The 27,903-nt window shown below is 30.3% G+C and overlaps 1 protein-coding gene across 39 annotated transcripts; it reads right to left on the reverse strand.

The window, feature by feature from the left end:
* Window positions 1-228: 228 nt before the first annotated feature.
* On the reverse strand, window positions 229-27,825 carry LOC112687578 (myosin heavy chain, muscle). 39 transcript variants are annotated; one of them, XM_025560360.1, is made up of 35 exons: window positions 27,480-27,624; window positions 25,611-25,913; window positions 24,589-24,732; window positions 23,516-23,672; window positions 23,258-23,285; window positions 23,079-23,193; window positions 22,913-23,005; window positions 22,771-22,834; window positions 22,542-22,640; window positions 19,916-20,019; window positions 19,129-19,266; window positions 18,941-19,060; window positions 18,701-18,850; window positions 17,427-17,597; window positions 16,090-16,269; window positions 15,818-15,974; window positions 15,016-15,068; window positions 13,734-13,821; window positions 13,514-13,631; window positions 13,126-13,243; window positions 10,591-10,727; window positions 10,278-10,404; window positions 8,995-9,204; window positions 6,185-6,457; window positions 5,791-6,093; window positions 5,647-5,703; window positions 5,291-5,544; window positions 4,812-4,890; window positions 3,680-3,925; window positions 3,406-3,602; window positions 2,943-3,292; window positions 2,149-2,843; window positions 1,906-2,073; window positions 1,395-1,820; window positions 229-550 (listed from the first exon to the last, which is right to left on the reverse strand). In XM_025560360.1, the coding sequence occupies exons 2-35, from the start codon at window positions 25,815-25,817 to the stop codon at window positions 467-469; spliced, it is 5,910 nt and encodes a 1,969-aa protein (XP_025416145.1). In that variant the 5' UTR covers window positions 25,818-25,913; window positions 27,480-27,624; the 3' UTR covers window positions 229-466. The 39 variants fall into 39 exon arrangements, with proteins under 39 accessions (XP_025416145.1, XP_025416152.1, XP_025416148.1 ...); XM_025560367.1 differs by lacking the exons at window positions 13,126-13,243; window positions 17,427-17,597 and adding exons at window positions 12,145-12,262; window positions 18,053-18,223; XM_025560363.1 differs by lacking the exons at window positions 13,126-13,243; window positions 17,427-17,597 and adding exons at window positions 12,725-12,842; window positions 18,053-18,223.
* Between the last annotated feature and the right edge of the window lie 78 nt (window positions 27,826-27,903).

Genomic DNA, 27,903 nt, shown 5'->3' on the forward strand with positions numbered 1-27,903 from the left:
CCAATAATAATCTTCATTCCCGCCCACAACAGTATTCATTTCGAACATTATAAAAACCATTTCGGACGGATAAATAGATCATCAGGAGGAACGTTTCGTAAACGAGTAATTGTAATCAAAAACAACAATATAAATATTATAATAGTTAACAATTAGCATTTCTTTATTGGAAACATTAAAGAAGCTGAATTGTACAACGGGGTTAAAATTAATTTTAAATTAAAAGAATTTTTTTTGTTGAATAACATAATTATCATTATGATAAATTGTTTTCATATAAATAAAACATTGTTTTACACACTAATAAATACAGACAGGCCGCTTGTGTGTCGCAAATGATGATAGTATAGTTCTGTTGTTGGGTGTGTATACGTGGTGTTTTATAATACATTTTGAAAAAAAATTAAAATTGTAGTAAATTTTTTTTTTTTTGTTTAAGTTAATTACAAATTAGTTAAAATTTTGTTTAGAAGTCCCCATCTGGGTGGAGGTCGAATCTGGGTGGGAAGGCAAATCCATCGAATTGTGGTTTAACGGGCGGCCTGTGTCCCTAAAAAGAAACAAATAAAAATAATTTATATAAAATATTTGCATAATATAAATTAAATCAATGTCATAAATGTAATATCAGTGCTATTATTATACGTCTGAGTCATGTGTGATGACGTTTGTTGAGTTGATACATGCATAAAACAAATTAAAACATAAAATGCATAACTGACTGTAGATCTCATTTTTCGCATAATATTCAATCGAAATCAGGTCTATACTATCTAAGTAAGTTAAGGAATTGGATGTTTTGTTAAAAAAAAAAAAAAGTTATTAATCATAAAACATTGAAATTGAGGTTTCACATCGAAATAATCAATATTAATGATTAATCTTGTCAAACACTTAAATGCAAGTTAGGATAGTGTCAAATCTTGTTGGGTATACGGCTACAATCGATGAAAAAATATTCTAATCGAGTGTATAACTCGTCAACTACAAATCCGACTGTCCAACTTACAAATTAATAAATAGATAGAATCAAGAGTTTACTCCAACGGTAGCACCTTTCGTGGCTTTTGAGGCTGGAATAATAATGATTCTATTAGTTCACTAAATGTACTATACGATGTGTATTATACAATTGAGATTTTTTCAAACATCCGATAAAAAGTAAGTTGTACACATTTAACATTTTTCTGATAATAATATAACAATATAAAATTAATCGGAGAATGTTAAATGTTTACAATTCCAATTTAATAATTTATTATGATACCATAAAGATCTATCTATCTATTCTAATAAATAATAACTCTATATAACGTTGAGGTGTATTCCGTGTAAAAGTGTAGCTAATGGATTTATAGTATTTTCAATCAAAAAAACAAAGTTCTACTACTTACAATTGGGCTTCCGCCTCGTGCTGTAGATCCCGATCTGCCTTTTGTTCTGAACTTTGCAATTGCTTGTTCAGCCAGATCAGCCCTTTCTTCAGCTTCTTCGAGTTCTTGTTGTGCTTTACGGAACTTAGCTAAGTTCAGGGCTGCAATTTCTTCGGCCTCTTCGATCTGCCTCTTGTATGTCTTGATCTTCTGTTGCAGTTTATCAACCAAATCTTGCATGCGTTCGTGATTCTTTCGGTCTTCGTCTCCTTGGAAACTGAGCTCTTTAATTCTGCGTTCTGATTTTCTTAAGTTCTTTTGCGCATCGGCGTGTCTGCGTTGTTCGCCATCCAACTCATTCTCCAATTCTCGTACCCTTTGTTCGAGTTTCTGAATGGCTTTCTTACCGCCCTTCAATGCGTTATTTTCAGCTTCGTCTAATCTCACCTAAACACAAACAACAAACATTTTAAACAATCTACCTATAAGTGTAAAACTACTGCAACATAATAAAATAAGAATATACACATACTTGTAATTCCTTAATTTGTGTTTCAAGAGCTTTTCTAAGTTTTTCTTGTGTTTGTGCGTGATCTTGTTCAGCTCTAAGTTCATCGGCAAGTCTGGCAGCGTCAACCATTGCCTTTTTGGCCTTTTCTTCGGAGTTCTTGGCTTCATTCAATAACTCATCTAAGTCAGACTAAAGCAAAAAACAAAATAATAATTAAATTTTATAAGCAAATAATTATTAATTAATAACTATTGTTTATTTTACATGTAAGGTTTGGAGTTCTCCTTCCAATTTCCTCTTGGCAGCAGAAATTGAGGTAGCTTGTGCGGAAAGTTCATTAAGCTGTTCATGTGCATCAGCTAATTCTTGTTCCACTTGTCTTCTGCCGCGGTCGGCTTGTTCCAATAAGGTTCTGGATTCTTCCAGCTCATTTTGTAAGGCATTAGCCCTTCTTTCAGAAATACCCAATTGTTCTCTGGCATCTTCTCTAGCTCTGGATTCTTCTTCAAGAGCTGTTTGCACGTCCTTCAACTGTTGTTGATAACGTTTGATGTTCTTTTGGGCTTCAGCATTAGCTTTGTTGGCATGGTCCAAAGCGATTTCAAGTTCATTGATATCGGCTTCCAACTTCTTTTTCATTCTAAGTGCTTCAGCCTTTCCTTTAGCTTCAGCTTCCAAACTGGCTTGCATGGAGTCCAAAGCACGTTGGTGGTTCTTCCTGGTATTCTCGAATTCTTCTTCTTTTTCTTGGATGCGTCTGTCAATTTCTTGTCTCACTTGAGAAAGTTCCAATTGCGCCCTCAATACCTTGTTTTCCTCTTGTTCTAATGCTGCTTCAGCTTCTTCTAATGCAGCTTGAAGTTCATCTTTCTCGACTTCCAATCGTTTGCGCTGTTTTTCAATTTCATGGATGTTTCTGCCACCTTCACCGATCTGGTCAAGAAGATCTTTCACTTCGTCTGTATAGATAAAAATATTATTATAATACATTATAATTGAAATTAAATGTTAAAAATGTTAAATGTTATTAAATGTTTTAAATCTTTAAATTAACTAACCAGCTAGGTTCTTGTTTTCACGTCTGACTCCTTCCAATTGTTCTTGGGCTTCTTCGTATGCTCCCTTAAGACGGAAGAGTTCAGTAGAATAGTTTCTGCATTCCTTCTGGCTGGCATCTAATTCAGCTGCTAAGTCATCAACCTTGAGTTTCCATTCTCCAATGATCTTGTCAATGGCCTTAGCCTTCTTTTCAGCAGCATTAGCAATAGCCGTAGCTCTGTCAACTTCCAATTGTAAGTCTTCGACTTCAGTTGCCAGGCGTTGCTTAGTTTTTTCCAAAGCAACAACCTTTTGGTTGAGTGACTCAATGGTCTCTTCAGCTTCAGCAAGACGAGCTTGTAACTTACGTCTATTATTTAAAAAATAAAAATTTGATTAATAAATATTTTTTGTGGTATCGTTTTCAGATCTGCACTAGGTTATTGATTTACTAGATGAATATTAAATTGTTTTAAAACTTACTTGGCTTCTTCTAATTCTTCAACTCTAGCAATACCTTCGGATTCGTATTTGGTACGCCATAATTGAACTTCAGCGTTAGCCTTGCTCAACTGCCTTTGGATATCAGCCTTGGCTTCGGCTTCTTCTTCCAATTGTTCACGAATATTATCAATGTCGTGTTCCAAATTTCTAAATTTACCCAAAAGAGTGGCACGTTCCTATGAAAAAAGACAAATAAATCAGTATTAATTGCATAATTATATATTTAATGTTATATTTGTATGTAAATATTTACCCTTCCTTCTTCATCAGCTAATCTCTTGGTATCTTCTAGTTGTGTGGTGAGAGAAATCTTAATCTTAGCCAACTGAGAAACCTGGGATTCAGCTTCTTCTAATTGACGTAGTAAGTCTGAGTTTTCAATGCTCAACTTCTTCTTGGCAGCATCGAAGTCGTTCAATGTGCGGTTGGTCTCATCAAGTTTTCCTTGAACTTCGTTTAATTGGTGTTGAACTTGTTTGTAGATCTTTTCGGTTTGAGCCTAATAGAAAATATAAAATAAAAAAATATAATCCAATACTGCATGATATGTATAATACTTATTAATTATAAACCAACACAAACACAATAATATTTTACAACACATTTTACAAGTTATTAGTAGGAATTGCACAAATACAAATTCAAAAATTTACAACACAACATAAATCTATAAATCTAAGTTATTTTTTCTGTCACAGAATCGGTATTAAATATTATATGGATTATAATACATTTAAATTGATACACATATTTTAAGTTTTAAAAAAGTAGTTAGGTAACTATTTTGTCACATTGTTATTACTCACACTTATCATATTAATATCTTCACTATTTATAATATTGGACGCTAGTAATCACGAGTAACACCAAAGCTTACAATTATATTTATTAAGCTAAGAATGAAATAAATAAATAGATTAATTAAGCACTAATATCATTTTGGTCATTGCTTTGATATATATATATAAATTTTTTTTTTTTTTTGCTAAACAACACACTATTTTTTTTTTTTAACCAACCTTTTCATTAGAAATGTGGTCTAAGCTGGCACGTGTGTCATTTAATTCACACAAGAACTGGCATTTGTCCTTTTCAGCTCTAATAATCAATATAATATAGTTTTATTTAAATTTGAAGCTATCGTGATATTTAAAAATAGATATTTTATCTAGTTAATAGTTATTCAATTTTTAGAAGTATAATTAATGTTTCACTTTATAGTAAATATTTCATATTCTTTGATAGTTTACATACAATTCCTAGAAGTGAATTTCTTAAAGGATACATTAACATGCTTTTCATATTTTTACTCATTGGTATATAGATAAAGGTAAGAAAACATGATCATGCAACATAGAAACACTAAAATTGAACACTATTTCTACCTTTTCTCTAGATACTAAATCAACAGCAGCTCTAGTGTTGTTTAAGTCGTTGGAAAGATAATGTGAATGGTGCTCAGCCCTAATTTTATAAAATATACATTAATTTTTTGATTTTAAAAATGTAATTTACATTTTAGAATGTTCCTAATTAAAAAATTAATAAAAAAAATGTCAATAAATGCTTTTTATAAGATATTTCAAAAAATATATATTAAATTTTTATAAAAAATAATTGCTATTCTCATTGAAAATTGATAAGATAAAATTAAACTTACTATCACGAATTCATTAAAAATAATAATTCTATAAATTCTGTCAAACTGTTTTTCTCTATAAACTTATGGATACAAAAATATAATATTATATGTTTGTAATTCTACTTTAATTATTCTTTCTTTTTTTTTAAATAACTATTGTACAAAATATTTATTCAATTTAAGATAATAATTAAAAACAACTGTTTAATACACAAAACTTACTTAGTCTTCAGTTTGTTCAACTGATCGATTTGGTCACCCATTTCGACAACAGCATCATTGTGCTTCTTGCGTAAGTTGGCCAAAGTAGCTTCATGTTGAATGTTAGCTTCCTCCAAATCACGTCGGAGTTTGCTCATCTCAGCTTCACGTTTCTTATTTAACTCAATTTGAGCTGAAGTAGCACCACCAGCTTCTTCAAGACGTTCGCCCAACTCTTCCAATTCACGGGCAAGATCAGCACGTTGCTTCTCAGCCTAATAAGAGTTAAATAAAAATTGTTGGTTTATATTCGACAAAAAATGTACAAAAAATTAGATATTAATCTGAAAGTTATAAGAAATTGTTGAGATTTTTACCTTAGCACGAGCTTGTCTTTCGGCTTCGACTTCTTCTTCGAGTTCTTCAATTCTTGACTGTAAAGTACATTTTTAATATTTAAAACTATGTATACATATTAAAACATAAAACAGCTAAATAATATAATATGATTAAATACTAACTTGAAGTTCCTTAATTTGTTTTTGTTGTTTGCCAACTAAAGCTTGTTCGTCTTCTAATTTGGCTGTAAGAGAAGCTAATTCCTTGTCTTTCCTTTGGATTGTTTGTTCAAGTTCTTTTTTGTTGCGTTCCAAATCAGAAACAGCTTCTTGTGTGAGTTTTAAATCTCCTTCAGTCTTTCTCTTACCCTTTTCAATATCACCTCTCAATTTCTTTTCACGTTCTAATGAATCTTCCAATTCATCTAAAGTCTGTTCCAACTTATTCTTAACTTTATTAAGATGGTTGATTTTGTCTTCGGCCGCCTATAATAAAATCATAGGTAATTATTTAACTGTACACAGTTCATATAATTATTTAATAAAGAACAACTCAAGGATATTTAATTTCAGTGACCTGTAATTCTTCAGCAGTCTTCTGGGCGGTTTCACCAGATAATTTCTTTTCTTTGTTCAACTTGTTGATGAGTTCGTCTTGATGAGCGATCTCATCGTTCAAGTTGCGGATTTGGTGGTCCTTGGAAGCCTTATCTTGATCAGACTTTTGAATGGCCAATTCCAAATCTTCGACATCTTTTTTAAGTCCAGCATTTTCTTGTTCCAATTTCTTTTTTTGTTGGAACAATTGGTTGCGAGCATCTTCTTCTTGAGTTAACCTCTCTTGGGTTTCCTAAAATTTAACATTGTAGATAATAATCATAACAGTAATAAATGCCTATTTAATCAATCGGAAATTTTATACATTTACAAACACTATGTTAAGAATGTATTTCTACAGTTAGCACGATTTCGTTATTATTTTTTAATTATAACTAACATCTTTATCATTACAATTTTATATCTTGATGAAATCGTTACATATTATGTTTGAATGTCTGCCAAATAGTGTTGAAAGAAAAACATTTATGTACTGATTAATTACAACACTCTTCGATGCATGATAAAATAGTGAGGATATAAATTATCAGGTTAATGAATAAACTGTAAGATAATTTCACTTGATGAATACCGTTTACATACAAACCAATGTTTTCCAGATGTTTTGATAATGACCTAACAAGAAATGCGTTTGTTTAAATTATTTATTTCGGGAATTTTTCAACCGATCTACAGAGGTAGGTATGTTGGCATTTTTACTAAAATAACGATGAAATCAGATTACGTAATATATGTATTTAATATTAAAATAACAGAGCTTAACTTTTTTTTTTTTTTTTGTGAAATATTTATAAATACCTTGGTATTTATATCAAATATAGAATCATTCAAATAAATGAGCCATTATGAATAAAAAAAAAAAAAAAGTATTTATAGTTCAAATTTCTGTTTTGTAGTTTTGATAAATATCTATATCAAATTTTAAATAACATTCAATAGAAATTCTAAACCACCTGTTCACCTATTAAATATAAAACAGCAACAATTTTCAACTAATGCAGTGCTTTTCATATTGAAGGCCGTGGTTATATTGCTGGAGGACAGAGAAATATTTATTTTATTTCAACTATTTTCTTTAAGCCTTAATTTAATTGTATTTAAAAACATTGATTTACTGTACATATTAATAATTTATTTGTGTGAAATAATATATGGAATTTTAGCATATAATTAATAATTTTGAAAAAAGAGCTTTAACATTTTTACATTAAAATTAAGGGGCCTTATGAAAGATAAGTTTAGGAAGCACTGAAGTAATTTAATTAGATTCTATGCAGAAGGCTTTTTGTCCAAACTTTATAGTTCACATGTAATATTTTACCAATGTGATTCGAAGTCTTTCTTGTTGAATAACTAATCAACTATTGTTATATAGTATGTTTCTATAATACTGTCAAACATTTCTGGATGCTATAAATACAGATTAAGCCGCATTGCTATTTTTATTTAAATGTAATGAAAACGGTATATCGTTGTATCAGCGAGTACAAATTTAACAGAAAAATATTTAAATAGTTTATGTAAATAGAATATCGTCCAGTGGGCATATTTTATTTTAAAGAAATATTTATTTTTGCATATTTATTTATGTATACATAAATAAAACTAGCAATAAATAACATTTTTGTACAGTAGAATAGTAGAACAAATCTATTTTCAGGTGCATCGCGTGTGGGTGTGTATTATCGTTGGGACTCCCTATGTCACGATTTATTGGTATATTCGTTGCCAGCAAATTTTTCCAACATGTTGTAAAAATTATGTTACGGAAGAGGCGGGATAAGCCGGAGAAGGAGAACAGATATTCCACAGTAATATTATCTCGGGGGCGTTGAAACTAGGATTATTCATCGAATTTTAAAATAGACTAACATGCGACGAGTCCCGTATAGGATATTGTTTCATATGCCATTTATTATAATATGTCGCCTGGAACTATTCGAGGGTGATGAATGTCCAATTTTTAGCTGATGTGTCTAATATAAATGCACGATTTTGAAGAATTATTTTAAATTCGGAAATTAATATGGAAACAAATAATATCCGTCGTCGAAAATATCGAAATTTTAGTCATAAATGTATTTTTAATTTCCAGTTACGATTGTTAGTAAAGACGTTATTTTTAACGTATATATTTTGATATGGTATACCGTATGCAAGTTATTTTTATTTATTTCATATTATATCTTATTCAAATAGTTAGTTTAAACGTTTTTAAGTTGTAGTATTTATATTTAGTTATATTAATCAATAGAGATAAACTTAAATGATAAATGCTGGTCGAAAATTAAAATAAATTACATGAAAATTGTTTTTTAGCTAACCTACCAATATTTATATTAAACTTCAACTTAATAATATTTTTCTTTTATTTTCATTAGGAAAATATATGATTTTATAGATTATAAAGAAAATAATTATATTAATATTATTTTTATTTAATTTTCGCTATCAAATGTTTTCAATATTTGAAAATTCTAAACATCATATGAACAAATCTAATTAATTCAATTGAATGGTGGTTTTTTATTTTCACTATAGTCCCGATAATTTATAAGAAATAAAAAATATTTAAAACTCTTTTAAGTATTTATTCAGATATTATATATTTAAAGAATTGTCACTTGAAAATATAAATATTCTTTTAATTTGAATCAAGAACGTTTTAAATATTATAAAATATTCAAGTACTCAAATATTATTGAAAACAATTACATTTCAAATCAAAAAAATATTTTAGAACAAAAAAATAATAAATGAAACACTTACCGAAAGTTGAGATTCCAAATCGCTCTTTTGTGCCGCCAACTTGGCTGCTCTTTCTTGGATGCTGGACAAACTTCCCTTTTCGCCTTCCAACGACTGAAGTAAACTTGTCTTTTCAGCCAACAATTTCGAATTGAGTGCTTCCAATTCTTTACGAAGTTTTTCTTCCCGTTCTAATGCAGCGTTTACTTTTTCGACTTCTTCTTCCAATCGCTGTTTAGAATTTTCCAAAACATTAAGTTGCTCCATGGTGGCGGCACTTGGGGTTTAGGATGACTCTCAGGAAGGCAAGTGATGCGTCTAATATATAAGCGGTCTAGTAGTTATGAAGAGAGCCGCTGTGTGGGTGGACCAGTTAGGTCAGAGTAGCGTGAGAATACATTGGGTGGGAGAAACCGTGTGGAGTGCATATATATAGAGATTCATGCAACATGGGTGGTGATATTTATATAAATTATATGTAATATTATAATAATAGTATGTTGTAGTGAAAATTGTCATTCTAAAAACAGATTAATGATTGTTCGAAAATAGTAAAGTTCTTATACGTATAGCATATTATATGAATACTAAAAATATCAAAAAATAATGGATTTACAAGTAGTGTAATCATGATATTGATATGTTTGTATAAAACAAATGAAATCAAGAAAAAAAAATCTAAATTTAAATTAAAGATTGTATAAACATGGAAACCATACATGTATTGGTATGTGTAAGAATTTTTTTATAAAAATAACAGTATAAATTAAATAAGATCTCAAAATAGAAAGCTTTGTTATTTTTTCAAAATTAACATTATTATTTTAGTTACAACGTTTTTAGTTTTATATTACCAATTTTAATATCTACTTAAATATTTATTTACGGGAAATATGATATTCATGATGTTAAAAAGTATATTGAAGTATTAAAAAATGTTTTTATATATATAAATTATATTGAAATGCGTATTTTTATAAAATAAAAATTGTAATACTTATTTTAACATTTTTCGATTTTACTATTCGTAATAAAAAATAATTTTAGATCAATTTTCTTTTTTTAATAATATATTTTTATTATGTGTAATGAATCGATTATTGTACTTCAAAATTCAAGGATCTAATAACATTACTAAATTTGATCGTGATTTATAAATATTTTATATTTAAGAATATAAAATATGATATCCTGGAATTCTTGAAATTTCATAATTATTAAAAATGGTAAAGAGTGAACGGTAAAATATTTACAACTAAAATTTCAGGTAGAAAATATATGAATTTTTTGTATAAAACACTCACCCTCAATTCATCTTCAATGTTAGCCACATTGAGCAAAGGCTTGACGCGAGTCCACATTTTCCACCATGGCCAACTCCTCAATTTCATATACTTCCTCAAGCTTCTCTGAATAACCAACAAAGCCAATCTGTCCCAAAATATAATATTTCATGTCAGAAAATCATAAACGTAATCTTATGCAAAACTAGGTGACCGAAATCGAAATATGCAAATTAATTAATTTAATTTTAACTAAACATTTTTTTAATATATTATTTTTAATATTACCTCATCATATTTTTCTACTATAAATTTATAGTGTTCGTTTACTAACCTCTGGTCTTGCAATTTCTTGAATTCTTTCCTGGAAATATAACCACGGATGTATGCTTGCAACCATCCAATGATTTTGCTCAGACGATCGTCACGTAATTCTTCCATCTGACCTAATACTCCAGCACGGAAGAACACCTATTATATCCCACCAAAAATCCGAAATTAATTTAATTCAAATTATACTATAGAAATGTCGAAAACATTGTTTCGCGAATGGTAATTAAAATGATTGTATAACAATAAAACATAAAATGAAGTGTTTAATTATAGGCACAACTAGGATAACTTAAGAAGTCTTTAGCACCCCTGAGTTCAAATATAGTATCTCTTGTTTTTTTTATATCAATCAAAAATAATTACAGTGAAATAACATTAATTTTATTTTCAGCAATTTCAGCACTCCTAATATTTGTGCTCTAGTTGCGCCTATGTGTATAATACATATGTACGTTGGTTAAAAGCTGGTTTTTTTATATTTTTATTCTATTTTGATTTAAATAAAAAATTACCAATACTGACGTAAATACTGAGAATTGATAAAAAGTGCAAATAAATATCGTACAATTACATTTCATGTGAAATATTCAAATTAAATAGTTCAATAAATTTTTCATATTCTTGGATGATGAAAAATAATTGTACTTAAATACTTCATTTTACGTAGTATTTATTTTGTTTTTTTATTCATTACAACGTTTTGCAACACATAACAAAGCCATAAAAACATAATCAAAAAGCGAAATACAACGGTTAGTAATTACAATATTATGAGTGTTAAGGAACGATGACAATTTTTTTCCTTATAAGTTTATAACTAAACCCTCAATCATTATAAAATTGTAATTTGAATAATTTTTAATAAAATATTTAACAATGACGTTCACAATATTATGATGAAATATTCACATAAAATAGTCTAAAAATATTGAACGTTGACCACGACCTACATATGAGTCCGTGAAATGAACGAATGTTTACAAATTATTTCTTAACCTGTTAGTCTATTATATATCATTAAATGGCGTAATTCCGGAAAATAAAACTATACGCATCTTCGTTAACTATTGTAACTAGTGCAGAATAAAAGGTACTTCAAATAATGACTTTTGGTTGCGTTATTATTGATAAAAATATTTATATATTAATAAACGAAAACATTATTAGACTTATTTAAAATATAATACAAACTAAAATAAGGATTATTATATAATACCTGGGTTTAAAACGAAATTAACCTGTGTACACTTTAATCGCTTTTATTATTGAAACGGGATGATTATTTTCAATTGGAAATGAAAAATAATTAAAGTTTTAAATCATGACTATTGGGAGCATAATAAACGATCGAGTAGAATAGAATTTATTTTGAATACTAAGTTGTCTAAAATGTGTTTCTGTGTGATTTTAACGAATATTTATGAAAATAAGTAAACAAAACTCCATAGTTTTCCAATGTTCTACCAAAATTACGCCACTGTGGATGGTAGTTTTATGATAATTCCATTAATAATGAGCAATGACGTTAATTAATAATATTGTCCTAAACATATACCTTAGTATTACCCAAACGATATTGTTCTGGGTCGAGTTCAATTCCTTCCAAAATTGTTTTTGTCGCTTCTTCGGGCGACATTGAGTCTTTCACACCTTTCGGATACAGTATTTTATATCTTTTGTGGTGTGATGCGAAAGATTTTTTTTTAAAATAAATAGTGGAACATGAAAAAACCAAAAAAACAAGCAAAAATAAAACAAAAGGGTTTTGGTTATATTTTAATTATTATTCAACACATCTAAAGGAATATGTATTTATTTTTCTACTTATTTGTAAATATGTTTCAACGATATTATCTACTACATATGCTTCGCACTACATATACTAAGATCAAATCAAGTGGGCACATGTGCTACATCTAATCTAATATTAGTCAAACATTGATGAGCGTCATTGAAGTAGATTAACCAATTTGTATGTATTTACAACGGCTTCAGTTTATATTAAAACCTAGAGCCCAATATAAAATGTAGCGAAAATTGTCAGCTAAAAGTTGCAATAAGTTTGTGTATAATGAAGCGCAAAATCAAGAAATTATGCAGACAAAAAAAATCCTATTCTTTTTTTATAAACATGCCTTAGTGTGGCCAAGCCTGTATTTATCTGGGTCCAACCCAACGTTTTCCAAAATGACGCCAGCGCATTTCTTTGGGTCGCTCTCCTTTTCCGCCGCAGCAGGAGCTAAGATCTTGTATCTATTGGTTTGTTTATTTGTTTAAATGAAAATTAATCAAAAAAACAAAAAATATTTAAATTATATAACATAACATGTTACATTTCCGGTTGGATTACTTCATAATTATAACACACTACATTGACGCTTATTTAACTGGGTGTGTGGAATAGGATGCTTAGGTAGGGTTGGTAGCACTACATGCCGATAATTAATCAACAAAAAAGGTATTCACTCCTGGGTATCTAAATTAAAATTCGGAATTCTAATGGGAAGTATGTGTAGTTTTCACAAACTGAACTAGCCTTTGTATGTCCGATACGGTAACTCTCCGGATCTAATTCGACTTCCTGAAGACATTTAGACGCTGCGACTTTAGGATCAGATTCGGCAGCCATAGTCGCAGGTGCTAAGATCATGTATCTTTTTATCAAATAAAATTCATAAAAATTGAATATTAGTGATGGTTTTCTTTTTTTAAGTGCTTCGTACAACAACATAATGTATTGTACGATTAATAGAAACAAATTTAAAATGTATAACAATGGGTAATATCTACACTGATTGGTTACTATACCTATTAGGACTTTTTTCTTTTTTTTTTCGAAATACAAAACATGTATGAGTATTATGAATATTTAGAATTTCATATTTTTATATGAAGAATAAATTAATATAAATGTTAATGCTTACCGCAATTTGAAATCTGGGTACACCATTCTGTTAGGAAAACCTTTACGGCAAATACGAATACCTTCAAGTACACCGTTACATGTCAACTGGTGCATTACCAAGTGAGAGTCAATCACACCTAAAACAGAATAAACGTCGTTTCCCGTGTTTTAATCGATCCTTAATCACATGTTACACGTGTACTAGATACATAAACGAAGGTGAAAAACCAATAACTTACCAGGCTGTTTCATTTCGTTGGGAATAATACAACGTACGAAATGAGGTTGGGTACTCTTCAATGTTGTCATCAAGTTGTTCAATTGTTCCTGTGATAATAACACACACGAGTATTATTAAGTGTTTCAAAAATTTCTGGTTTACAGCGAATTCCCTCTCGGGGGATAGAAAACGAAAATACAAATTACGTAACAGATTTACACAAAAACACACATTCAAACGGTTTTTAACTAGGAAATGCAATCGTTGAGTTAGATTATGGATACGCCAAAGTTAAGAAATGTTTAAGTTTTTTATAAAATTATTGTTATAAATCGAAGATAAAAAAAACTAGTACAGACAGAGTGTACAAATGCAGGTATAGGACATCTTCGACATACCTCGCTCACCCCGGCGCAAAACAATTTTTTACTATAGTAATATCGTCAACTCAGAATAAATCCAACTGGACGTATAAAAAATGAGCGGTTCTGAATGATGTTGGGATATTCGTGTTTATATTGTTAAAATACAAACATGTATTGCGAGTATTATCGTGATATTACTGATACTTTATTGAAATATTTGAACCTTTGAGATTAGAAATGTTAATCACGTATGATATAAACCCGACGAGACCTACAGAAAACCAATATATGGACGAAATTATCTGAAAATTATTAACATGTATTCAAGTTTTTAAAAAGGCAATAGTAATAATTTTGAGTTTCCAACGATATTGTTATCAAAGTTATAATTGACGGTATGAAAAGTTTTGCATCGAGGCACAAGGCATAGATTATTACAAACAACAATAAGACTCACTAAGATCAGTAACAAAAAGTAAAAGTGTTGTTATTATAAAGTATTGTATGTATAGTAATTGTAACATTTTTTTTTTTTTTAAATATATTATTAATAGCAAACGATATTAAGTTATATTCAAATTAGATATGCACTAATCTCCAAAAGATTTTGTAGTGCATATTTAATTGACTAGATGTAATACGTGCAACACATATCGATATCCGTTCCATACGGTATTTTAAAATCGACTAGGTAAATAAATATTAATGCTGATTCAACTTATGTCTCAGTAATGGTCTATCTAAAGGTCGTAAAACAATAAACTAGTTCTAATACTACTTTGAGGAATACACAAAAAAATATGCCGAATTTGTAGAGTTTATTTTGCGTCCTTATCAAAATAACTCAATTCGTTGCTGTGATTTTTCAAATCGGCATTTCAATTGATTCAAAAAACAAAAATCAAGACCAGTGTAATTATATTACTGAAGATATACCTTATAGGAAGATGACACAGTGGCGAAACCACCACCCTTCTTTCCACGACCTCCTGTTTATTTGCACAAATATTTTAGAATTTAAAACAAAAAATACCAACGGTAACAATATTATTATTATTATTATTATCAACCCATCATAGTTTATCCTAATCATAATTCGTGTTGGTATTTATATCATCTGTGTTTGCCGAGTGTTTTAGTAGTAAAAAAAAATAACATAACAAAGAAGAAGACAGAAGATTTAACAGTATAATAGTAAGGTAAACAACTATTATGTGCTATTTGCGAAGCAGTTTTACGATTTCACAAAAAAATGAAAAACATGATTTTGTGTAATACTTTGGTAAAATTACCCTGTGTAATGTAGATACGGTCATGAAAGCTGAACCTTTTGTGCGTTTACCACCTGTATTATATATAAAATCCATAATAATTAGGTTTGCATTAATTTTGGTGTAATTATATTTTTAATCAATATCGAATTCTGAGAAAATAATTAGTATGTACGTTCAAAGACGAAATTTAAAATGGAAAAAACTAAAATTATTTACGTTAGAAATCGTGAAATTTCTCAATAACCGAACATAATATACTTGGAAAATCTGTTATAAACATTTTCACAGTTTTAACAAAAAATATTTGAGTGATATGTTTTTAGCCACGCATTGAAAATAAATTGCGTGTTGTTGTCTTGAAGATCTGATTGAAAAAGTGATCATAATTATAGTGTACACGATGATATTTTGAGAAATAAATATAAAGAGTTAACAGATCTAGTTTAATATTAAAAAAATATTACCTTTGCCACCGGCATCAGCAGCACCACCAGATTGGCCTGGATGATCAGCAAAGATCTCTACCAACAACTTATTGGTACCTTTTTTGAATTGATCGACAACAGTGTCGTTCAATGGATCCTTGTTCTTTTCTAACCAACCAGTGATGTTGTATGATACCTAAAACGAAATCGCATAATGTTTATAACGTTAAATCGTCTAACAGAAATATTTTGTAAAAAATAGTAACAAATAATTCTGTTGATTTTGTTTATTAACAAATTAGATTACTTACAACACCAGCATAATGGGCAAGAGCGAAGTGTCCAGGTTGACAACCCGGCTTGGGAGGGGCTGGCTTTCTGAAGTTGGGTGATTTTCCTAAATGGTTTGCGTTCAACTTGTCTTCAAATGTCTTATCCGTGGCTTTGGGGAACATAGATTCTTCCTCAAGAATTGACAAGATACCCATAGGCTATATTTTTTAAATTAAAATCATATCAGACAAGAGATTTAACTGTTTAATAACATGTACGCATTTTAAAAACTTTATGTTATTATTTAAATTATAAAACAACATTACAATATGATTGGATTATGAACTATACGGTAAAAATATTGAATATTTTATTTGTAAATCATTATTTTCGTAATAGTTAAAAATTATTATTATTTTTATAGCATAAAATATACATAACAGAAATGATTTTTACATAAAAGAAAATTCGTATGATTAAAATATTAACGTTTGAAGGTTTTAACCAATGCTTTCACTAATACAAAAATACAAAAATTACAAAAATCTTTTAAATAAATTGCTAAAGTAAAATAAAGTTATTAAAATGCGTTATTAAGTATAATATATCGATAAATCACATATAAAAACCAAATTGTATCATGTCTTGTGTTGTACAATTATATGGATAAAAAAAACATGCAATAATTCTATACTACAAATGTTTGATAATAATAAGATGACAAAATCAGAACGTCAAATGTTCTGATTATTTAATACCTACATGTTGGATGGAAGTTACATCTTCCGGCGTTAAATACTCAATGACCTCACTCCATATATAAATTTAACTATTGTCTTTCAGTGATTATTTTTAGTATTTTATTAACATACTGATATAATACGAATATATTTTCTTTCTAACTGTGTTCATACAAACCTTTTCAATAAGATCAATACATTGCTGCAAATCCATTCCAAAGTCAATAAAGGTCCATTCTATACCTTCACGTTTGTATTCTTCTTGTTCTAATACAAACATGTGATGATTGAAAAACTGTTGCAGTTTTTCATTGGTGAAATTTATGCAAAGCTGTTCGAATCCGTTGAACTGAATGATGCGGATGGATGGGTAAAAAACAAGCAAATACGATTAGCATGCACAATGAAAAAGTATAAAGTAAAACAACATTTAACAAAAATAATAAATTAAAAAAACTTTTTCTATTAATAAACAATATACTGATTTGACGTGTCTTTTGTAGCACGTTTGGGAAAAAACAACTAAAATACTTATGTTATGAAATGTCCTCGTCTGTCTAATGGAGGATCGATCTAAATCACAACGAAATATTTCAACTCAATAACACTCAACCGCCTGCTTCAATACGGGTTACCTTTTCAATAAGTTCAATACAGGCGGCTAAGTCCATTCCGAAATCGATAAAAGCCCATTCAATACCCTCACGTTGGTACTCTTCTTGTTCAAGTACAAACATGTGATGGTTGAAAAACTGTTGTAACTTTTCGTTGGTGAAGTTGATGCAAAGTTGCTCGAAACCGTTGTACTTTAAAATTAGGTAGCAAACAATAAACATGTTAAATGGATGTGATCATGACATATCGTTAATTTAGTTAAACTGGTCTGGATATTACAATGGATAACCTGGTATACTATGGTCAACTCAACTGTTATGATTACAGGTATACTAATCTTACTAACAGATGGATAAAATAGCATACATTATGGTACTGGAAAATATATAAAGGGCGTAAAATATGATCATTATACACGATAGGGTACGTTTATAGGTATGGTATGGATCAAAATAATGATGTCTACGGGAAAAAAACTAAAAAAAAAAAAAAAAAACTCTTACCAATATTTCTCGAAATATTCTTTCGTCGTACATCGAAGTACAATGAACAACTATAGTTCTAGGGACGACTCAATTGAGGATTGGAAATCAAACACAATAAATTCACATAATAAGTAAAGCTTTCCGAACATGTTTCGAAGTACCTTTTCGATCAAATCGATACAAGCTAACAAGTCCATTCCGAAATCAATAAAAGCCCAGTTGATACCCTCCTTTTTGTATTCTTCTTGTTCCAACACAAACATGTGATGGTTGAAAAACTGTTGAAGTCTCTCGTTGGTGAAGTTAATACACAGTTGTTCGAAACCATTGTACTATGTTTATCAAATTTATAATTTTTAATTTCATAATAAATTAAGTATTTTATATAGGTTATATATTTTATATAGGTATATTCGTATATTATTTAAATAATAATAAGTTCTTATAAACAATGTTTTTTTCAACTCTTGATTATTATGATAGTTATAGCAATAACTAATAGTTTAGCAATAACAATTTTGCTAAATTTAAATGAGTACGAAAAAAATTAAGAATAATTGAGAAATAAGCAGAATGATATCGAATAAAAATATATTCGAATTTAAGGAATGCATGATTTTATCTATTCGATAAAATAAATACACAATAAATAATACGTAGAATTTAAGGATGTAAGAATTTTAAATTAATAATATAAATTTAAAAATGAACATTTCATTAATTTGAATGTACTCTACTATAATAATATACAATGCAGTAGCATTTGTATTATAATAATTATAATAGAGTACAAACATAAGGATACTCACGTCAAAAATTTCAAAACCAGCAATATCCAGTACACCAATGAAATGTTGACGTTTTTGTTGTGTGTCCAAAGTTTCGTTACATTTTTTTACTAAGAACTTGAAAAGTCTGTCGAACATACCCTTAGACATAGCACCTACAGAGTATGAAACCTATGGAAACAAAAACAATGATTTATGATTAAACACGTATTTTAATGTCCTGGAGTAGTATTATAAAGTTATATACATCGACAAACTTACTTGGTTCATGTTACGACCTTGTGTGACGAATTCGTTTCCTACTTTGATTCTGGGTTTCAGCAAGTTTTTGTACAAATCATCGCAGTCTACGCCCAATAATTTCGCAACACGAGCACCCTCCTATAAATATCAATCAAATGTGGTTTTATAGATGTTAAGAAAAAATAAATAATTTATGTCGTCATTACTTCAGTTCCATCGGCTTCAGCTTGTTCCTCACGACCACGTTGTTTGAACTTCATACCACCCATGTGCATGACAGCAGCAGTAATTTTATAGATGTCGTTCTTTTCTTCTTCGGTAAAACCGAGTACATCGAAAGCTTGCTATTGTTTTAATAAAATGTATACAAAAATGCAATTAGTTAAGAAACAATTTTAAATGTCATTAATTCAATTTAGATACTTGAAAAAAAAACCATTAAGGTAATGAAAAAAATATGTCCAATGAACCATTAGACTTATTTTTCTTGTGTAAAAATAAAAAAAAAAATAAAAAAAATAAAATAAAATAAATAAATAATTAGGAAAGAATATGAATGGAGGAAAAGTTGAAGGTTGTCTTAGATTTGAGTCAAAAAGCAAATTCAGTCCAAGTCGACAGGCTTGTACAAGAAGCAAAATACAAAACCTAAGCAAGGATACACAAAAGCTTATAAAAAAGCTAAATAAAAAATGTATATATATATATTGTAAACTTACCCTCACTTAATCAAAATACAAAATACAAGTGAGGAATTTTTTGAAAATATCATATCTTATTAAAAATGAAAAATAAATAAATAATATTGTATACAAGTATAATAATCAATAATTTTCATGTTAAATGAAGCTAAGCTGAAAAAGCTATATCCGATCGTAATGACAAATATAAATATATATACGAAATTCACTGTTCTGTTCGATCTATATTGAGAAATTTCATCAATCATCATATTTCATGCATATTTTATAATTGTGTAGAAATATAACTCACATCGGTAAGTTGAAATTCCTCTCCATCATCCATTCCGGGAATACTGATTTTTCCTTGGGATACATTGTTGTAATCATAGATGTTATCAGATAACATACACATTTCTGTTAAAGTTAAAGTAAGCGACTTCAATTAGGCCAATAGTATATTATACTGTTTACGAAGAAAATATACACATACACATTACACATACTAACATAGATAAAATAGTATACTATAAATATAAAATTTACACAAACACTACAACAATCATAACCGTCGAAAATGTATTCAAAAATAACTTGTATAATGCGTTTCTGTTTTCATAAATATTAAACAAAATCCTTAATTTTATTTGAATAAATAATACATTTACGACATTTACCATTGCAGAGTCTTACTAATATATGCGTGCTAACATACACAATAACATAATAATATTTGGACAATACAAAGCATGGCGCTAAAATTCAACACTAAAATGTTGAAAAAAGTAACAATAACACCCAAAATGTATAATTAATACCTTTAATTAATGTACGGTTTAGAAAAATTATATATTAGTCATTAATATATCCTCCTCTGGAAACCTATATCGCATTTAATTGGCACAGTTATGCTAATAAAAATATTCCTTATCACATAGTTTATGTAAAGCACCTACACCAACCACTTACATCGGTTATTTGAAATTCTTCACCGTCATTAACTCCAGATATTCGAGTTTTACCCTGGCTAATGTAATGGTAGTCTGATATTCGATTACTCAAATAAGTCATTTCTGCGTGCAAAGTGCATAAACAGTTATTATCACAAAATCATAAAAAGTCCAGAACAAACAATAGTTATTATTATATGAAATATAGTTAATTATACACCGTGAAGATTTCAATTTGCATATTATAAATGTACAATAGATTTCAGTTCAAATACATATTATTAATTGTACACTGCTGATAGTCACAATATAATTTAGCCAAAACAATATCAAGCTGCTTGGTAGGTATTCAAAGGTTATATGTTGTCACATTGATGGTAGTAGAAGGATTCGAAAGGATATTTGTTTGGAATGCTCATTTAATATTTTTTTATAATCGTCAAACATTTGTACGGTTCGTGTTAGCAAGCACTTATGATATTCAACATTTTGAATGAAACAATAATCATCCGAAATGAGCATTACCAAACGACAATGGAAGAGTAGAGAAGGAAAGACTTACATCAGTAATGATGAACTCTTCTCCGTCATCTAGGCCAGGTATACTAGTCTTTCCTTGGCTGACGAAATGGTAATCGTTTACATTGTTGGACAGGAGACACATTTCTGGTTAAAAAAACAAACCCCATTTGTCATGCATTGGGTTTAACGAGTAAAATCAATATAAAAGGCAATCTAATATATCTCATTCAATAAACACATCCGGGTTCAAATCAATACTATTTGTACTACATAAAGGGCGAAAAATTTCAGAAGTCTGACATGTTAAAATCGGTACACCGGTAAGTGTCAAAGTGATATTAAGCGACTCGCATCTTAGTAGTTTAAATCTTAAAATCACTTGTTTTAAAAACACATGCAAGACTTCTGGAATCATTAATAATTTATCGTGAAAACGGTGCTTAATTTAAGTTATGGTAATAATATCCGTAAATAAATAGTACCATATATAATCAGCAGAGTATGGATCTTCGTAAAATAAATGTTAGAATTAAGTTAAAAATCAACTAAATAAACCATTCACAGTTTGAGTCAAAAATGGTTTGCGGTACATAGACCACATATACTATGGTTCGATTTTTGAACATGGGACTGAAAATGGTTAAAACTAAAAATACTTATATACACGATTACAACTACTGTCATACAATTGGTTGATCCGTTTATGTACATAATATAAAAACAAACAGTTCGAGACCATGCTGACCATCAGTATAACATGATGTGGAAATAATATTACAGTCATATTGTAATATGTAGGCAATATGTAGGCGCCTGTACTAGTTATGTAATGTACGGCTGGTTTTTTATTTACATACTGCGATCACTCGTAATGAGTTTTCTAAAATAAAAATAAAAATAAAAAAAAACGCATCTATTCTACGTCATCTACGTATGCTAAGACGTCCAGCGTTTCGACGTTATCAATTGTATAGGTATGAGGAGAGATGCGGACAAGGAAAGTTCGTAGAAATCAGGAAAAAGACCGATTTATAGGTTCTTACGTCGGTCAATGTGAATTCTTCTCCGTCATCCATACCGGGAATAGTGGTTTTTCCCTGTGCTACGTAGTAATAGTCTTGGATATTGTCACTCAGCATGCACATTTCTGTGTTCAACAACCGGTTAGTTATTTGGGTTCAAAAATGGTTAATATCGAATAGACTAAGATTTCATTTGCCAACGTTTTAGTCGTGATAACTCGACCGTAAAATATTTTCACTATATTACCTCCCCGTGATTTAACCTCCTTTATGTGTATATACATTTGTATATCTATATATGTATATACAGATATAAATATATACTGTGTATGAGAGCATTTATAAAATTTAATTAAATTGTAGTAAAATTATAATAATTAATAAACGGGAAAAAATATTTTTTCAACATGAGAAAAAATATTTTTCTGATTGTGTTCGACAATACCTTTTACGCCTTTCACTGATCCAGACATCATTTGGTAGAAAATGTGATAAGATCTTTCCAGAGCTTGTTGAGAGATGACACGAGCCTTTTCCAATAGATCTATAATGATAAACGTTTAGGCATTAAACATTGGATCCTGTTCGCACTCGGGCTTATCAACGCAACAGTATGAGTACATAGATTATAAATTATATACTAATAGGTAGAAATGTTGATGTGTTGTACTTACAAGTTTCGATATCAGCTCCGGCCAATTTTCCAGAGGGACCGAAATGAATACGGATGAATTTACCCTAAATATCAGAAAAATATACATTATTAGCATCGTATGTAATATCAACGTATTGGTAATATATAAATGATCAACTTACGAAACGTGAAGAGTTGTCATTACGGACGGTCTTAGCGTTACCAAAGGCTTCCAATACCGGGTTAGTTTGGACAACTTGATCTTCCAAGGAACCCTATCGCACAAAATTAGTCATGATGATTGAAACACATTGTAATGAGCAAAGCGAGTAAATGTTTTTAAGTTACCTTCTTCTTGACACCACCAGCAGCTTCCTCTTCTTTCTTGGTACTAGCTCCTACGGTGGCGAAGTACGCAATTACCTTCTTCGTGTTCTCAGTTTTTCCTGCTCCAGATTCTCCACTACATAACATAATACAAAATTAAAACCCAGAAACTAAAATTATTATCTTAAGTATAAACTTACGTAATCAACATAGATTGGTTTTCTTTGTCTAGAAAAAACAAACAAATATTCGTTATAATAATATAAGTTATTCATTTAAAAATTATAATTAGAGTAATTACAGTAATAATTAATTTAATGGAAAATATTCTTGGTCATACGTTTGATATATTTGCTATCACAATTTTACAACGGTTTGTAGAGTATAGTGAATTTCCAATAGAATAATTTCCAATGAAATTTTAGGACAATAACTTTAACTTAAATATTTTAACTAACTTGTAAGCATGTTAACATATGCGCCGTCAGAAATAGCGAAGATGTGAGGTGGGACTTCATTTCTCCTCTTGCCTCTGTACAACTTGGCGCAACGGTTGGTGTATACTGGGAACCTTTTGTAAGGATTGATAGCAACACAGAACAAACCAGAGTAGGTCTATAAAAAGTATATGTTCTCGTTATTAATGTATTGATATTGATCGTACATAATACAAATATGCAATCATCGAATAAGAGATAATTTTTGTGTTTCATTGAAAAATAATTATATACTTTGAAAAAATCATAATATACAATATTAGTGTATACGATTTCGTAAATTTTAATTAGTGTTCCCAGATATCAAATTTATATTATAATCAAGAGTAATTACAACAAAAAGTATCTCTTATAAATAAAAAAGTACAACAATTCTAATCTAATTTCATTAAAAATCAATCTACTACAATTATTACAATCTACTAAACATCTAAGAAACTAATCAAATCAAAATTTACTATATGTAAAGCCAATAGGTGTTCACCTAAGCTGTCGATCCAATGTCCTTTTATGGTCGACAGCCACAGCAAAAAAAAAAAAAACGAACACATAGGATAGGTTTTTCATCAACTAATTATTTATAATCATTATTATCGGAATACTATAGTTTAATTAATAAGGATATATAGCTCATTTGATGAAGTTCAATTTTAAATTTGGAAATTTGATCGTAAAAGTTTACTAATTATTCTATTATATAATAACAATTAGGTAATGAGTATTAAGTATTAATAAACACAATGCAATTCAAAGAAAATTAACTAAATATGATGAGAAAAATGTGTGTCTTATAGTAATAACAAAAAAGTTGCAATGTATTTATAGATATTTATACGTTAATACGGCATATTCAAAAATGTCTTTGAATTGAAATGTATATTTGTAGATAATTATGTATTAATTTAAAAATTGTATTCTTGTATTTTATTAAGATTATTTTAGGAAATAGGATAGTTGAGGAGTATACCAAACGGGTTTCAAAATTCAAAAACATGGCGCTCGTAGCCACCTTCATTGGCAACCCCAAAACTTACGTAAATGAGTTTATGGTAATATCTTTGTTTCAAGTTATGCAATACGGAAGCGTCGTTCAAATATGTCAAATTTGACATATCCTCGCATTTTTCAAACTTCGGTGGGTTCACTTGACCCACTTGGTCCTTTTTAAAATCTTTCACCTGGCATACCATAGAAAACGTAAATTAGTAAAATTGGTATTGGTACTTACGTAAATCAATTTGCAGTAGTATCGCTGCCTTAAGTTGTGCAATACACTGGCATCATTTAGGTAAGTCATGTCAGCCATGTCTTCGGTTTTGTCGAATTTGGGTGGGTTCACAGGATACACATTATCTTTTTTGAACGATTTCTCCTATTCGATCCAAAATACAGTGTGTAACATTGAAATTGAAACAATTTTTATCTCATACAAAACTTCTCTTCAGGCTCTTCCATTTATCCTTTTATCCTCTTTACTTTATTGTAACTTATTCAATGGTATTTTTACAAGAATTTTTATTATAACATTATAGAACTACATATTATAAATTAAAAACGATATATATATATATGATATAAGTTATTCATAAGATTCTAATCAATTTACAACGTAAAAAGTATTCGAATATATTATTTATTTTTACTTCGGTAAATTTCTAATAATTAATTAACGATAAAAATAAAATATTAAATATGAATGGTAATTTGTAGTTAATAATTTTCAATTAAATTAAAATAAATGATTGCAATTAATTTCTAAAAGCTGTTTAATATCGATTCATAATATATTATGTTTTCACTTAATGCACATGGAATTAAATTAAATAATACAATTTAAACAAATTCTAATAACTTTATCGTTAAAATAATAATTTTATGTTTTGTTTATTTCGGACGGCGATGAAATGCTTTGCATAATGTAAAAATAAAATTAATAATGTTTTAAAATCGTATATCTGTACTAGAAACAAACTATGCATATATATCATATTCAATAAATCTAAATCGCTTGATTCGAAAATAAAAATAAATGTTTAAATTATTATGAAAGACTCACATCTCCGCTGGGCAGAGCAACCGTGACCAAATCACCCTTGGTTCCTCTGATTTCTCCCTGGACGAAACCATCCTGTTCATCAGGTACCCAGCAAGCCTTCTTGGCATCGTAGGGTTTGGTCTGATCGATTCTCTTTTGTTCGAGAGATACGAACAAATATGGGGTTGGATCTGGGTCATCACCTTCTTGTTTAACTACACGCGGCATTTTTGTAGTCTTAAGAGGTAAGGTAAAATAAACGAAACGATTTGTTCGGTTTCACGTCACACACCTATTTTATTTAGAGTGTTATTTGCGACACACCTATAAAAAAAAAATTCAATCAGTTAAACGTGTTTGTGGTAATCATATACTGACACGAGTTAAGTATTGCTGACACTCGAATCCGATGGAAGAAATGGAAGAAAAAAAAGATTGTACCGTTGCATCGAAGCGGAAAAAAAATTCGTGGAATAGAATCGAAGAACGATAAAACGATTGAATGAAAAATAATTTTGAGTTAAGAATGAGTTAAGAAGTTCGTCGATTTAAGTGTCGGCAAACCGGAACTCGATAACCGTTTAACGTGCAACGAAAATAACACACAAAAATCTAAAAGCCACACGAAGATATGTTAAGTGACACGTTTTTTTTTTTTTCTTTTTATAAACTTATTTAAAGCGAAAAACGTTTTATTGCATATTTGAGGTTCCTGGAGGTGCGCGTATTATTAGACGGCTCGGGAGCCGGAGCCAAATAACGTGCAGACCCGGGTGGAAACACCGCGGGCGACCGAAATAGATCGAACGGGAAACGAACCGCGCGAAACGCCCGTGTTTTCGGTATTCGATTATCGACGGACGGCAACAGCTATCCGCAACGGTCACTTACTGAAATGGATCGGTTGTGTGGAAAATGTTCGATTTTTTTCAAACGCTCGGACGTTATTGTTCGACGACGATGACGACGACGACGCACCGATCGCGACGTATTTATTAGAAGACCGGTCGCTCCCAAAACAACCGGAGGAGACACGCGGACCGTTTCGAGCGATCGGAGGAACTAAATTTGAATTACGGGAAAAAAGAGAAAAATCGGACAATCGTTCATGTGTCGCGCGAGTCGGAAGACGGTTCGGCTGGAACTACTACACTTGCGCGCCGATTTTCGTGTACACTAGAGAGACGATGAATAATATTAGAAATATAATTGCGACTGTTGGACGGCGTCCAGAATGTTTTAGCCCGATTGAAATACGACACGCGTCGGCCTAGTTTTCGCGGAAAAAATAAAATAACCACAACAATCCTATTAATAGACCGTGCGGATCGAACACGTCGCGGCTACCGCGGTCGAACGGCAGCAGCCGGCGGCACCACCACCATCACCACCGCCGCTTCACCGGTGCGCGGTTACCACCGGTGACCCGGTCACGGGCGGACAGGTTCAAATATTATATGAATCATATTACCGGATTCCTCGGGGTTTGCGGCGGCGGCCATCGGTGAATGGAACGCAACGTACCGGGTGAGCCTTTGATTATTTGATGCGCGCCCGCGCAGAACACTGTTACAATACTATCGCGTTTGGTGTGTTAAACAAACAAAACAAAAACGAAAAATCGCGCACGTGATATTATCATGATTACATATCGAATTAAAGTTTGTTAAAAAAAAAAAAAATAAAATAAGCGGTCCGTTGCGAGAAACACTTTAAGAACGATTACAGAGAGTCGTATACTATGTAATATATCATTATCACGGACGCGATTTTGCGGTCGGGTTGTTAACACGTAGAAGTCACCAGAGAAAAACAAAAAAAAAAAAAAAAACAAAAAAAAATTAATTCGAAAAAGAAAACTAAAACTTTCACAAAAAAAAAAAAACACACTTTGAAAATGTACTGATTACTATACGACAGCAGCTGAGCGCGTACCGCCGTGCGAGTAAGAAGTATAACGAGTCGACTGTTGTTTACAACAATCGTTGAAAAGCGAAAGTTCGTATTAAAAAGCAGTTATATCTGAGTCTTTTTTAAAAAAAAAAAAAAAAAACCAAAATTAAAATGAACAACACTGCGCTGCGTATCTCTACGGTTGTGAGTTTGCGTATGCGTATGTGTGTCCGAAGTGCGTATAATGAGGTACCTACTCGGCGGTTCAGACGTAGAATGAATGGGATTGTGTCGGAGTTTGAGCATGTGAAAAACCCTAGTCCCCCACCACGACGACCGGTCGTATCCTTGGACGTTTTTTCTATTTCGGTCTCGAGTGCTGCGGGCCGCCGTCTGCAACGCGATCCCTGTGCCCGTCACA

Source organism: Sipha flava, unplaced genomic scaffold (genome assembly GCF_003268045.1).
Source record: "Sipha flava isolate LNK unplaced genomic scaffold, YSA_version1 35a_pilon_pilon, whole genome shotgun sequence".
Lineage (NCBI taxonomy): Eukaryota > Metazoa > Arthropoda > Insecta > Hemiptera > Aphididae > Sipha > Sipha flava.